This window comes from Lathyrus oleraceus, chromosome 4 (genome assembly GCF_024323335.1).
Source record: "Lathyrus oleraceus cultivar Zhongwan6 chromosome 4, CAAS_Psat_ZW6_1.0, whole genome shotgun sequence".
Taxonomy (NCBI): Eukaryota; Viridiplantae; Streptophyta; class Magnoliopsida; order Fabales; family Fabaceae; genus Lathyrus; species Lathyrus oleraceus.
In genome coordinates, this window is record NC_066582.1 from 269,846,727 (window position 1) to 269,862,319 (window position 15,593).

General features: G+C 35.2%; 1 protein-coding gene across 1 annotated transcript; it reads right to left on the bottom strand.

The window, feature by feature from the left end:
* Nucleotides 1–258: 258 nt before the first annotated feature.
* On the bottom strand, nucleotides 259–14,647 carry LOC127075040 (uncharacterized). Its single transcript, XM_051016490.1, has 14 exons — nucleotides 14,428–14,647; nucleotides 13,324–13,431; nucleotides 13,073–13,207; nucleotides 9,319–9,834; nucleotides 8,897–9,041; nucleotides 8,149–8,316; nucleotides 7,446–7,952; nucleotides 6,387–7,075; nucleotides 6,185–6,270; nucleotides 5,883–6,101; nucleotides 5,208–5,336; nucleotides 3,359–3,727; nucleotides 2,587–2,702; nucleotides 259–558 (listed from the first exon to the last, which is right to left on the bottom strand). The coding sequence occupies exons 1-14, from the start codon at nucleotides 14,563–14,565 to the stop codon at nucleotides 431–433; spliced, it is 3,453 nt and encodes a 1,150-aa protein (XP_050872447.1). The 5' UTR covers nucleotides 14,566–14,647; the 3' UTR covers nucleotides 259–430.
* Between the last annotated feature and the right edge of the window lie 946 nt (nucleotides 14,648–15,593).

Below are 15,593 nucleotides of genomic sequence, written 5' to 3' on the forward strand. Positions count from 1 at the left end.
TATATACTTAATTATATTTCTTAATAAACATGAAATTTATTATCTTTTTAATTTAGAAGTAATGCTAACTTGTTCCTCTAGAACACACGTTAGCGTTACTCTTTAACGTATAAATCCAACCGAAGTAGTATTGTACACTAAATTTATATTTATCGGTACCTTATCATTTTATATTTATCTATATAATTCATATAGGGTTTATCACGATCACTGTGCCGGCCGATATACAGGCAATACATTGATATTATAGTTACTTGCTCGATTGAAATTGGAACCCATGGAATTTGGTTGACAGTGGTATATGAAACATTAATAGGAATTCAGATACTTAAATTTTCAAACCACCATTAAGTGCATTAACTGTAACTCTAATAATTTCTATACAAGCTTGAAGGCTTAGATCGATGAGAAAACAACACTATCATTGTCTCTACTCATTTGAGTCCAGATCACGAAGATGTAAATAAAGCAGCAGTTGGCCTCCTCCCCCAGCGACTCCCATAACACTTCTTGAATTTGAATTCAAATCATCCGTAAAAATACTTGTGACAGTGCCATCTAAAATCAAACATTTATTTTCAAGATTATAAATATCTCACAAACACATAACAAATAAGATAATTAGTCAACTTTATGATTATATATTATTGAAACCGTATGTCAAAATATGAATCCTCAAAATGACACAGCATGGTACATAAACAATAATTAAGATTATCATAAGAAAACAACCATGAGAAATGACATAGGATATGAAGTGGAGATATAAATGTAACTTATTCCTAATTATAATTTAATATACTGGTACTTCTAGTATTGTTAAATTGATAATCCTTAAATGGTTAGTGGTTCAATTGTATGTAGGTAACAACTTCATTATCAGCATGAGGTCACATATCCATGTGATAAGGTGCCAGCTCCTTGAGCCTAAGCTTTTCCCTATTATAGAATGCATTGGTTTGGGAGCTTACAAGTTGCAGCTGCCTAAGGGATCTAAGCTTCATCATATTTTCCATGTTTCATGTTAGAAGTTTTCAAGGGTTTAGAATTTTGTTCGCCTACTTTACCCAACACCATGAAGTTCCTATTCCAGCTCCAGATGCTTTCCTGGATTCTCAAATTTAGGGCGGTCAAACAGAAGTTCTCACCCTTTAGGGAGGACTTTCTCTGGGTGATGCCTCTTAGGAATCCTCCATTATGCATACATGAAATTTTGCTATGTCTATTTGTGTTTGAGGACAAGCACTCTTTTAAAATAGGACAGAAAAGAAATAAGAAATCTGGTAATATTCTATTGAATATGTATTTGTATTGTTGGAATATGTTTGAGGCCTCACATTGCTTAAGTTTTCGGATTGTTGAACATATTTGAGGGCAACCTCACCCTTGGAGCTAGCTTTTGGGTTTGAGATCCAAACACATTTAACATAGTATCAGAGTCTCGTTTAAGATCCATCGGACCACTTGCTATCAGATTTCTATTGTGCCACCCAATTATTTCCACGCTCCAGACTTCCAATCCTGAGCATGAGGGGTGTGTTAAGACTCATACGTCGAATAATATATGGTCTGAACATGTGCTTACAAGTAGGAGCAATCCTCACCCCCGGTTTTGTAGGGATGAGTTAGGCTCAACTACAATTCTTAACATGGTATCAAAGTCGGGTTAAGGACTGCAATGTGGACATTTGACTCAGACACACACTAAGCATGAGGGAGGGTGTTAAATATGTATTCGTGTTGTTGGAGTTATATTGTAGTCTCACATTGCTTAGGTTTCCGGGCTATTGAACATATAAATACACCCTCCGGTCACTATTATAAGCAAATTTTACTTTTTTGATACATTTGGCAGTTAATGTATCTAGTCCATGACAGTTAATGTATCTAGTCCATATTAACTGTCAAATGTAAATAAAAAAAAGTCAAATTTACTTATAATAGTGACCAGAGAATGTACGTGAGAGCAACCTCACCCTTGGAGCTAGCTTTTAGGGGTGAGATCCAACCACATTTAACCTATACAACCAGATTTTACTGTTCAAGACCCTAGATTCAAAAGACCATATGAAACTACAGTTGTGTATGTCTTAACCTACCACCTAATGTTCATATATGAAGTTCCTCACTAAGTAGTTGTGTTAAGTCCTCTTAATCGCTTGAGTGCCTCAACTCATTGTGAACCTTCAGTTTAACTTTCAGTATGGCCTATACTAACACAGGAAAGGAAACTGTTACACAGTAAATGTGGCCAAGTCCTAAGAGCACACCAGAAATGGAAGACAAAAGGTCTTTTGAAGATATCGACAAAAGGTCTTTTAAAGATATCGATTGATTGTAACTTACAATGAGTCATAACTAATCACCGACAATTCTTATCTCATGTAGACAACTCGGTTAGAGAACTGAGGAACGCTAAAAGAGTTCTAACCAAGAGGTCTTAGATTCAAACTCTTAAAAACTAACATATACATTACTTTACTAGCAACTAACATTTGTCTTTAAAAAATATCAATATCACTAGTGCTTCTGCATTGGCGTTCAGTGTATCGTGACTAGAGCATAAAGTGTAACCTTGCAACATACCCTGGAAATGGTGCAGAGTATCAAGCTTGGTCCCTCTAGACAAATCCCACATATATACCACACCGTCACTTGTGCTGGTGATTCCATAACCACCTGAGACACCAACAGCAGTTGTCCTGCAGAGAGTTGATATAGTTGAAAACTGTCAAAAAGTGATAAATATAGCAATGTAGAATAAGCAATAGCACAACGGCTTTTAATGGAGTACAAATGATATATCATCAGTATTTCTTAAGATGTACTTGGTCATTGCTATATAACAACTCAAACAATACACAATTTTTTCTCCTTAAGATCCTCATAATTAAGGGAAACTTTGCAGAACAGTTTTAGTATTGCCTACTCATATAACTATTTGGTCACATGTTCAAATTGTGAAATAAAACTCTTGCAAATAATTCAAGGTAAAGCTGCCTACTAGACCCATAATAGGTCTGACCCTTCCTAGACTCCACTGTGCCTGAAGTTTTAGCAAACCAGGTTGCCTTTCCTTGTTACCCTCATTATTATTATCTTCAGTGAAGTTCTTCAGCTGCTAACCTCTTAAATGAATGATAGGTTATTGATTCAGGACATGAGACCGTGACTTCAACACTGATCTAAAATCCAGTTCAGGCAGTTTTTAATTCACTTTACAATGAAAACAAAATATTCTGAAAAATAGATGGGGTAAATTACTTCACTCTACTTCATAAGCAGTAAAAATCAGATATTAATAGAATCAAACAAAATACGACAGACTATATTAAACTCAGGAAACATCATATGGCACCTAGGATCCAAGGGACTTCCAAAAATTATGCTATTTTCCATCAAAAGAGCAAGCCTCCAACTTCTAGCTGTATGTACATTTTGATGAATTGAAGTTGAAACATGATCCTGGCAACAATCAAAGTCCGAGGGAGTCGAGACAAGAAACCACATAGCAACATCTTCGATTGGTAGATACACACAGGTCTCTCTTTGCTTCGAGTGCCAGAGATTGGATGCTTCTAAAAGTTTTTCAGCCTTCTCCTCTATGCTAGCATAGCTCAATCCCAAGCCTTTTGTTTTCAAATGGAACAAGCTTATTGGAAAGAACTCATTAATTGGATATTTTGAAGCAGAGAAGCTTGAAACACAATTGAGTTTTGCAATATCCCTGAGGAAAACATTGAAAATGATGTAAATGAGATATTATTATAACTGAATGGCCAAATTAAATATTAGTAACACAATTTTTATTACTTCTCCTATCCCCTTCTTATTTTTAACAATTGTTGGGCTAGGTTAGAGGTTTTTTGAATAAGAAACTTGAAGACAAGATGAAATGAGGGAATGAAAATGTGGCATTAAAGCCAGCAGAGACATTTCCTCAATTCTTAAACAGATAAAGATCAAATTAGGAGCCTCGGTCTGTTCAAGATTTACAGAAGGAAAGGGCAACACATGTTCTTCATATTCCGATGAACCTGTGACTTGTATAGAATAGATTTTAAGATAAAATGCAAGCAAATTAATACAAAAAATATGATTGAAAAAACCAATGTCTCATAAAAATGTAATATGGATGTGTGGGTATGTGTAAACCCTAACTTTGCTATTTGGGTTTATGGTACATTCTAATATCTTTATCGTTATGCTACCAATTTTTTATCTAATCTAGTTAAAAACAATGAAGTCCATGCTAATAAGATATAAATGTCAAAATATTAAAAGATGAAAATAGAAGTGATGTTTTATAGTAAAAATACAACTCTCTGAGTCTCAAAATAACTGACCTATTTGTAAACACAAATAGTTTCAAAATGACTTATTCATTTCAATTTTCAATACAACATTCTTTCAATGGTACCCTCTAATTAATACTACTTGCATCACTCTCAATTCAATATCTTCCATTTTGCATGAGAGGTGAATAACCAATATCTAAAAAGGGATAGTAAAAGTAATATTCTCTCTTTTTCATGTATCCTCTTCTTAATCCATGTGAAATGATGAACTAGGTCATTTATTTTGGAACGGAGGGTAGTAATTACTTCTAATTTATTATTATGTTAAAAACATTACTAATTTGATTAACAATTTAACGGTGATAAAATAAAAGAAAACAAAGCTCAACAAAGTACAATAATAGAATAGTAATGCATTGAGTATCGGCGGTACCCTTCGGTGCAACTGTACAAGCTTTCAAACCAACAAGTAAAAGTAGTTCCACATCAAAAATGTGTAAAAACTAGAGAGATGCTAACTATAAATAATTAGTGTATGACACAGTACATTGCAGATTGGGATTGAAGATAATAGCTTTTAAAAGTAGAAAGTGTTTCTCCCTGTACTATCTATAGATTGGGAGTCTGTTCTTTCTATTGGATTTGATGCTTTCAATGAATTTATACCCAAGTTCTGGCCAACCAATTCATAATAGTACCGTGAAATGCTACCCACATACTAATTGCCGGTTCCCAGTCAATCTAGTAAATTATGTTGACTATTCGTGCTTTATAATAATGTAAAATCCTCAGAACAATCCTAAACAAGACTATAATATAAACCGACTGTGGTCAAATTAAATGTTTAAAATACTTAGAATGATGCTAGTATAATAGGACATCCATTCAAGGTAAATAAAGACAACATACCATAAACTAAATTCCCCATAAGTGTTTCGGCCTACAACCAGATGAGCACACTTGGGGACCCTCTTCAATTCCACAATGCCAGGGGACATGGAACCAACAGACGGAATGATGAAGTAATCTATCTTTTCACTGCAAAATGTTAATAAATGGATGAAGAAGCTAAGTTGTATGACCGCAACCAATAAATGTAAATATTTAATAACACTAGCAGCAAATTAATTACAAATAAAATATTTAATAACACTAGCAACAAATAAATTATAAACATTGAAGGTAAATAATACAGTTTTTTACAATTAGAATGGCCTAACTCATCAATTATGTCAGCACTTGCTCTTCAAAAGTAGTTTGTAAGACAATGATTGAATCTAAGCTCTTATAGTATGAGCAAATTAAATACAATGAAATTCGGGAAGCTTTTAACCAAGAAACAATTGGTCATAATATCCAAGTAACAAAGTTTCCCCAATTTTCATGGAGACTTGCTATGAAAAGCGCAAGCACTTCATGATCATATATCCATGGTCTCTACTGTAAATGCAAACACATAAGAAACCCAGGGTTATGTGTAACAATCACATTCACTACAAATAAAAACTTTTAAGTAATATGATTCTGAAAAGAACATTGTTGTCATAAAGGGGAAAGAAAAAACAAAGAATGCATTAAAATCACCTCCATGTTGAATTCATGACCCACACTTGTATACTTCCACTCCCTCCAACAGAAACAAGTCGGTTAGGTTCACAAACCAAAATACAATGCAAGTCTGCAACAGCTTCGAGTGTTGCCACAACTGATGCATAACCACTTTCTACATGAACAATCTTCAAACCATTCTTCTTCGAGCAGACTGAAGTGCATGTTGAACAACAACAATCAATTTCTCCTTCCCTGGGATTAAATAATATTTAGTTACTCTATCGATAATGTTCCAATTTATTACACATCAATTCCAACATGTAGAAACAGTTAACCTGCAATTAGGGGTTTTTATGCTGCCTATTAAGACAATATACTGTCCATCAGGAGTCAACTCCACCCCAGTCCTTTCCACCATAGTCTAGCAAACAATGTGATATATTTTGACAGTAAGCATTTATGTAGCCAAAAGTTTGGGTAAAATGTAAATTAGGAAAAAAAGGATTTCAAAACAGGAAGGAAAAAAAAGTAACTTACTTCTCTTGTGAAGTTATATTTTGGATCTGGCAACATTATCGGGGTGTGAGCCATGACAGAGGGGAAACCGAAATTTGGTTCCTTGATAGCTACCTTGTAGGTAAACAGAGTTCTGTGCTGATCTGTCAGAAGGCCACACAAAACACAAATGTGGATTTTATCCTCTACTGTTTTTAAAAGTAATGATGAAACAGGCATTGGGTGCATGTAGCACCCCACAAACTTTACACTGCCGTTCAGATTATTCTTGAGTTCCTGGTTTCTCTGGACCATTGGTTCTGAAATAAATTGAGCCCCCTTGCCACCAGTGCACTTATTTTCACAGTAAAATGGGTTTGGATTTTGAGATGAAAGGCTTAGTTCTGCTGGGTTGTTTTGTACATCTGGAACGTCACTATGAGCTTCAGGTTTTTCTAATATTAAATCTGCAGAATCATCTGGTTTGCATAGTTTATCATTTTTTGCTTGAAAGGTTTTTGATGGAGGGACAGTGCCGTGGGCAGTATGCATTTGAGGAGTAACTAGTTCAGTCTTGTCACATTCTGTACTCCCCACAGCGAAACAATTTCTTTGGGGGGTAACAGAATTTTGCCTCTTTCTTCTGGTGTATACAAAATTTGGTAACTGAGAAGATATCGCCAATGTTTTAGCATTGCCTGTTTTACCAACAGCTTCATCTTGCATCTTATCTGCAATAGTTTCCATGTTTTTTAAATGACAAATCTTTGATTTAACATGTGAGAATGCATTACTAATACCTGCTTTGATTTTAAAAATTGCAAGTAATGGTGATGTTTGGATCAAACACAACAATAGTCCGATGAAACCTTAGTTTCAAATCATTGAGTTTCATTCTTGACCAGACACCAAAATATGTTAATACTTTGCAACAATAGTTAAGTTGGATAGGCATGCAAATGGGTTGACACGGACTCGACAAGCATCTCAGTTCAAAACAGACAGAAGAATTATACTATGATACACAGTTCAACCCATCTGATCATGATTATCAGAATTTAAGAACTTTGATTTTGATGCCAAATGTCATGAACACATTACCTCCAGTAAAATCCTGAGCAGCTGGAAGGTCATTTTGCACTGACTTGAAACTATCATGTGCTGGAGACATGTCGTCCAGAACAGAATCAGGAACACATACATCCGGAGGAGACATGTCATCCAGAACAGAATCAGGAACACATACATCAAGAGGAGACATGACATCCAGAACAGAATCAGTAATACATACATCATAATCATGAGGCCTGTTTTTGAAGTCCACCTCTGAAGCACGGCATGTGGATGGTCCTTTCGGCAAATCACCATGAAGCTGTTCTTGACTTTCCGAACAACACATTTCTTTACTGAAACTAGATCTACCAACTTCCGCAATATCAAAAGATAAGAGTTCTGAGTTTTTAAGATCATCGCATTGACTATACTCAAAACTATCAAGGACAATAGACTTCATGTGATCAGTATTAGAAGAATTTGAACGTGGGGGAGCATCTGGCTTATGCATCTTTTCATTTTGTTCCCCGTATGCATCATCTGTTACCATTTTATCTGGCCATATAGACACATGATTCAACAAAAGCACATAAAAACATAAACACAGAACATCCAAAACACATCCAACAAAGAAGATTTAAAAGACAGAATGGTACATCAAAAACCCTTGTGGCGGCATGTATTGATCTATGCCAGACATTGAGCACAAATAATCAAGAAAAATTAAAAAAGCATTGATGAGTATATTTACCAGATGATGGTACATCCAAAACATATCCAACTTCATTTTGTTCTTCCTTAGACGGCAGTACATCTGAAGGGATAAGTGTGAACTTCTTATCTGTTGAGTTATTCCTTAGTAAGGGAACTGCTTGAGGAAGCAGAAGTGCCATCATTGACTTTGCCACATCCTGGGCAGCTAAATTAAAATAATCTTTCTCAGGGCTTATATTTGAATCAGATTTTAGCACTTCCTCACGTTATGAGTTTAACAAATCTTCAGAGATGGCCTCACATGTTGGCTCACTGTCATTATTCTTATCCAGATTACTTGGAACAGTAACAGAGATATTTTCTGCATTACACTAGAGTAACTGATCTAGAATCAACAGGAAAATGTAGAGCAGAGAAATATAAGATAAACTAGATACTGAAGGAGAGTGCTGTAGAAAAATAAATACAATATAAATAAATAGAAAATCCTAAGCATATGGATGGTTTAGCCTAGTTTTGGTTTCATATAGAAACTACATTAGAAAAGCAAAAACTGTAAGCACTATAAATCCAAAAAATTGCAAAGAACGCTACTCTATCCAATATTACCAAAGACATAAGCATTATAAATCCAAAAACTTGTACTCGAATGACTAGAACTATGTCAAGCCAAAAGGTAAGTCTTTCAATTCATCAATGTATTAGTAAAAGGATGCAGATACTATAAGTTATTAATGATGAATACTTTGTACCGTACAAACACAAAGTGACAAAGATACAAGTACCTTGTAAATCTAGTGTATCAGGAGCACAAAGATCAATGCCAATACAGCCCTGAGACTCTTTAGAACGTGACTGCATCACTTTGTCATCTTCTGCTGTCACCAACAAACTTGACATTTCCATCTCCTTGTCATGTGACCTATGAAGCTGCAAGAAGTTAAAAGAGTTTTTCCTCAATAACAAAGTGAACCATAATTTTGATTGAGTCACAAATTTCTGCAAAATCTCAAATGATTTATCTCAAGAAGTGGGATATTAAATAAAGCACGTCAAAGATGTGTGACAATTTCCCTCTAGTTTTATCAACATTATCACAATTTCCAAAAGGACAGGTTCCAGCTAATAACATCCAATAGACTATACTTTATCAACCAGCATGTTTCCAATGAATAATATTCAGTAGAATTTTAAAGGGCATGCTTACAGGTTTTTCTCTTGACAAGTTTTCAGTTACTTCTGTACTTTTGCAACTTGCAGAGTAGAGAAACCCTGTCTGTCTCTCCGAAGGTACAACTCTCTCTATTTCGTTGCCGGAGATGTCATTATGATTCAATGGCAGCCCATTTTGGGATGAAATGCAATTACTTCTCTTACCAACAGATGACATTATTTTCAGTGAAGGTGATCCATCTACTTGATTGTGGGAGACATCCTCGTCCTCTGAACCATTGTGGATTGCAGAACTCCTTTGACCAAGAGTTGTCTCATTCTTCCTAAGAGGTCGAGATCTGTCATTTAACTTCTTATTTCTTAGCTCACATCTACTTCTCTTCCCTGTAACACGTGATCCTCCCGGGGAAATTAATAAATCACCATGCTCTGTTTTAGAAACCTCGTTACTGAAGTTTGAGGATACTAAGCTCCGTTCAGCTATTCCATTTATATCTGCCACTAGTTTGCGAAGCAACCTCAGAATAAACTGGTTTTTGAACCCAAAAAGCTGGGTGCAGTGAAAAAAGAATGAAAAATACTAAGTACAGTAAACAACTCATGAAAGCAATATAAACAAGTAATGAAAATTGTCAAACAATATGAGTGAAAAGAAGGATGATTTTCAAATTAATCGTGAGATAAAGAGCAACTTTTGCAAAATGTGTGTCGCTAGACATAAACGCCAAATGCTCTAACATCCATTATCTGTTTGGGATAAAGAAGATAATTTACATTTTGCTGAGGAGAAAAAAGAAGGGCTACAAGAGAAAGGACAATAAAACATCTTTAAATTAAACAAAGGAACACAGAAAAAAGTAAACAAGTTCATTATTGTAATAAAGCTTTCAATCCCCACTGCATATCGTCTCGCAGGACTTGTTAAAGAAACAATGAACAAAGCACCATAGAGAAGTCAATAAGGCTATCTAATCACTTATAAATGTTTTGACCAACAAATCATAAAGCTTGAAGAAATACAAATGCATGGACATAATTTCAACATTAGATAAGCGGTCAGTCTTGCATATTGGATTTACTGATTTTCAATTACAAGGACAGAGCATTCAGTTTTGATACTTTAATTCAACCATTGATTAGTCACATAGTAGGCAATGACATGCCACTTAGTGTCTGTTGATACCTAGAGTCTAGGCAAAGAGCAATTGCCATACAATGATACAAGTATATCACTAGTCCGGCAATACATGTCTTTGTGCATTCATGTACATCTCTTTGCGGCAGTCAGTTCTTTCCATACATGTAAAGCCAATGGTACTCCCCAAATTACAAACAACATAAAATGAATAGAGAAAATAAAAAGCAGAAGCAAAAACAAAAACAAAAACAAAAAGTAGAATCGATAACTTCAATAGCTTTAGGTCATAAGGTGGAGAAGTAAAATTGTTTTATACTAATATCTAGCAAGCCCCCTCATGATGCAAGAACCCTCATGTGAATATCGAACTCAAGCCACACACCTTGCATCTGGATTATAACATTCTGCCGTAGCTGACAGGCTGACATCCCCAGAAACCACATAGACCAGTAATGAATTAGCCCTCTGGGCTCGGAATAGGTCTAGGTTAACACTACAAAAATATTGTCATTCCCACCCGAGCAATCTGTTGGCATCTAATAGACATGGTAGATTTTCTAATATCATATTGAACCATGACGAGCTAACTCTCCTGAAAACTCAATTTTTTGGAGGCCTAAGAATGGTTTTTGTTAATTTGTGAAGAATCCATAACTGAATCTTGTTTGGAATATTCTGATTTCACTGATATTCAATAGCGAATGATTACATCATTATATGGGATCCTATTCCTGCACACATGTGCAAGTTAGTGGAAACTGATCCGAACTAACTCTAACCCTGTGCACAGGTGCACAGGTGCACAGGTTAGATGCAACTAACTCTAATCTGATCCTAACAGATCCAAAGCTGACTCTAATCCTGATCAGAGATGCACATGTTAGGTCTAACAGCATTACAACTGTCAGAGACAGCTTGCATAGTAACTAACTCTTTACTCTTAGTAGTTACTGATTCTACTCTAATACACTCTAATAGTTTTATCTCCAACAACAGTTGGAATATTCTGATTTCACTGATATTCAATAGCGAATGATTACATCATTATATGGGATCCTATTCCTGCACACATGTGCAAGTTAGTGGAAACTGATCCGAACTAACTCTAACCCTGTGCACAGGTGCACAGGTGCACAGGTTAGATGCAACTAACTCTAATCTGATCCTAACAGATCCAAAGCTGACTCTAATCCTGATCAGAGATGCACGTGTTAGGTCTAACAGCATTACAACTGTCAGAGACAGCTTGCATAGTAACTAACTCTTTACTCTTAGTAGTTACTGATTCTACTCTAATACACTCTAATAGTTTTATCTCCAACAACAGCCTTAATTAGTCGGTAATATAAAATCTTGATGGGATTAAATAATAGAGTTATGCCAATATAAGCTTGCTTGTTAATACCACATTCATAAGATAAAAATCAACCCAGTTTATTCATTGTTTGTATACATGGTATCTAATATTTGTCAAATAAAATCAATGATCTTTAAAGAATGTAAAGAAAAACAGCACATTACCAAGTTATTCACTCGCCTTTTCCCTTTTCATAATGAGAAGATTTTATATAGAATTTATGTTTAAGTTTAACTTTTCAACTTAATAATCCTCTTGAATCTTGATTATCAAACAAGTTGTTCCTTTGTAAAGCAATACTGAAACCATTGTTTACGATGAATTCAGTGTCAGCATGATTGACTAGAGAAATTGACTAAGAGAAACAGTAAGCATACTATGGATAAAATATCATATTATAGCAATCAGGAAATATAGGCTAGCAAGCCTTTAAAGGGAAATTGCAATATGCCACTAGAAAGCTTAAGTCAAATAAGAGTTTTATGATAAAAAGAGGTTTTGATTATTCATTTTATTACTTTAATGATATATTCAAATATCTTGTCAAACCAAAAAGAGAAAAAAAAACTCAAATATAACAATAACGAATTCCAGCACGACTACAACAATTAGTGTTGGAATTTCCGCCTTCATTGCGATCTGCCCCTAGTCACCTTAAATGCAGCATTTGACTTGCCTAATTGCAGTCTCCAACACCTTCATTGTGATGGATTTGAAGTGGTGGATTTAGTCCCACATTGCTAAGAGATATGGTCTGTGTTGAATTTATAACTGGGGGCAATCTTCACCTTACAAGTAGGTTTTGTAGGGATGAGTTAGCCCCACTTCAAATTCGCTCAAATAAGCTTGAAAGTAAATAAGGCTGTGGCTTATTTGGAATGATATCTGGAAATTTTAATAAATTTTCCTGAAAAATTTCTTTAACTTCTCATAATGGTAGTTATGGGCCTTTTTGGGAAGTTATAATGTCAGTGATATTGTTAAGTTTTAGGAATAAATAGAGAATGGAAATGAGAAACTGATTATGGGATAGATTTTGAATGATTTTGGGAGGGAGAGACCAAGCTCTCGAATTCTTGGAGGCAGAGACCAAGACTCTCGAATTTCTTGGATAGGACTTGTCTTTTAATAACATACTACTTATTTCTTTAGTTTATGTGTGAATTATGTATTCTCTATAGTGTTCGTAATTATGTGTCTGTTGTAAGTATATTCTACCATAAATAAAAGTCAGTTATTACTATTAATTTGTACTTCGGTACCAGTTTTTATCACATTGTTGCCAATGTCTACCTCTAAGCCATCCATTTTAGACGAAAGCCTCTTCCCATGCAAAATCTTCATGCTAGTGCAACCTTTCTTCTGAAATTCCACCCATGCAAAGTCTGGAGTTTTCCCAGAAGCTGAATTCCCATCATCTGAAGAAATCTGTAGAAACAGTATGTAACTAAAACTGTTTAACAAAACTCGGAGCAAGTTGTATGCATTTAGTAAATGGAATCTGAAGTCAAAACATTAAAGCACAAAGAATCTTGAAAACAAACCAAAAATTTAGGCCCGTTAACGCCCTCAAGAATTTCCATCTTATAAGTGGTCCCATTATGAGCTCTAACAGCTTTGTAGCCAACGGGATATGGATATCGATCTTTTCCCTACAACCCAGACAGTGTAAAAATGCAATTGGTCAGCAAAGGAAAACAAACCAATACAACGTGGTATGCAGAAACTATTGCACAAATTCCTCCAACATAAACACTATTCAAGCATGCATACAACTTATTTATTCTTTCCTACAAAATGCATCACACAAGCCTTACTGCTTCCTGTTATTTTTGGTATGAGAAACCCAGTATCTAGAAATCACATACAGCCACAAATAAGTCGAATCCAACATTGTGTTTAAGGAATAAACCTTCCCACCACTTGGACCAACAAACAAGCATTCATATTAAAATTGTTATTTTTGTCAGAGAATCTCTAGAGACTCGGTCCAATCCAAATCCTAATACTGGACCCCTACCAACAATATCTCTCTCATACACATTGATCCAAGAATTAAACCTAGGTACGACCACGTGCTTCAGAGATCTAAGCCCCTTCCACTTGCCTAAATGCAATTCAGTACAACAGTTCCTTTTTCTTTCACAAAATCCATGCAATGCAAAAGTCATGATTCGTTGCTCAGTGACCTCTAAACTCTACCAACATTGTATTAAAATATCCTCAATTGACTGTTGGACGTATATGAGGGAGGGTTCTGTTTCCTCCTACACTATTTCCTTATCTTAAATAGCACCTTTCATCACTTAACCTCTCAACTTTCAATCTGAACGGTGTTTTCAAAATCTTATCGATGAACCTATCTACACATCCTATCACACACAACTCGGACTGCACTAACCAGCTAAATTCATAGATATTTCTACATAGTGCTTAACTATCCCTCACTCAAAAATAAGCAATCAGAGTACATGTTTTTACAGGGAAATCTAGTTGCAGTTATATCTTCAGTTTAATTGCAAATCAAACATGAAACGAGATAATAATTATACTTCTTCAATTAAACATGATGATTAGGTAGCGATTGCAAATTAAAATAACGAAGGAAAAAAACGGTAGAGAAGAGATTGGGGAAAATGTAATCAAACCCTAGAACTGCTCCAATACTTCTTGTCCCATGGTCCATTGTAGAGTGAACCGATTGAGATGACTTCGAGGTTATCGTCATTTTCTGGTTCGGCATCTGCAGGTGCGGAGGGTTTTGCAGCGCTTCTAGACCTCACCATTGAAAAAGGAGAGAGAGAGATGTGGAGAGGGAGACAGATTTTAGAAAATGGCGGGAAAGGGGTTTTACAACAAGTATATAAGTGTTTCCCTCCCTCAATCTGCGCTTCGAATAAATATAAATATATAAATATAAACTGGAAAAAAAACTAAATTAGATTTATGGTCTCATAGTTTAATTATTTGTTTCATGTTAATCTTTTATGGATGAGAAAATAGAATATGCATTTTTGTAAAATATTTTATACCGTCAACGAATGAAAAACGTATATTCTCGCAAATCATGTTTTTATTATTAAAATATTGATGTATTATAGCAAATATAAGAATTTTGATTATTTGTATGTGTAATATTATTTTACATTTGGAAAATCAGCTTTGTAGAGTCAGGTTCTGAGGATGGAAACAAGGTGACATGCGTTGGGGTTTTACTGTTTTGAAGAAGTGCATGCTCATGGATCAATGCAGACAGCATGCGGAAAAAAATTATGTTGAAAACAATATTTGGTATAAGTTTCATGATGCTCATGCAAATGATCATGAATGTGTGATATTTGGATCTGGGGTGTCATGAGTAACTCAGAACACCCTATTAGGTAGCTTTTATAACGAATAGTTTTAAGTTTTATACTCATATACCGCTCATATGATAGTTTCTAGGTTAATGGATAAGGTTCTCAAAATCACGGACCTTAATCGTATCAACGTATTGCAACAGGCTAACCGTTTTCTGAAAAGAATAACGAAAAAGTCTATTCTGGGTAGAGTCTTCGTGTTAGGCACCCAAGGAGTGGTCCTTGGAGACTAACACTATACAATCACCAAAACACAAACTAGTTCTAAGAATGGTACCTAGAGTCATTGACCCTTCATGAATTAACATTATGCGAAAGGTTGGATATCTTATAACGATATCTACGAAAAGGTCTTATCTAGGGGAAGTTTTCATGTTAGGCACATAAGGAGTGGTCCTTGGGGACTAATACTACACAACTTTCATTCTAACCTATGTGTTCTCTCTTCTTTTTTC

Excerpts from the sequence above, each read along its gene's own strand:
- LOC127075040 (XM_051016490.1), bottom strand. The coding sequence starts at position 14,565 with ATGGTGAGGTCTAGAAGCGCTGCAAAACCCTCCGCACCTGCAGATGCC. Across the intron at positions 9,835-13,072 it reads CTAAAATGGATGGCTTAGAG|CTTTTTGGGTTCAAAAACCA; the intron begins GTAGACATTGGC and ends CACTGCACCCAG. Across the intron at positions 3,728-5,207 it reads TATGGGGAATTTAGTTTATG|GGATATTGCAAAACTCAATT; the intron begins GTATGTTGTCTT and ends TGTTTTCCTCAG.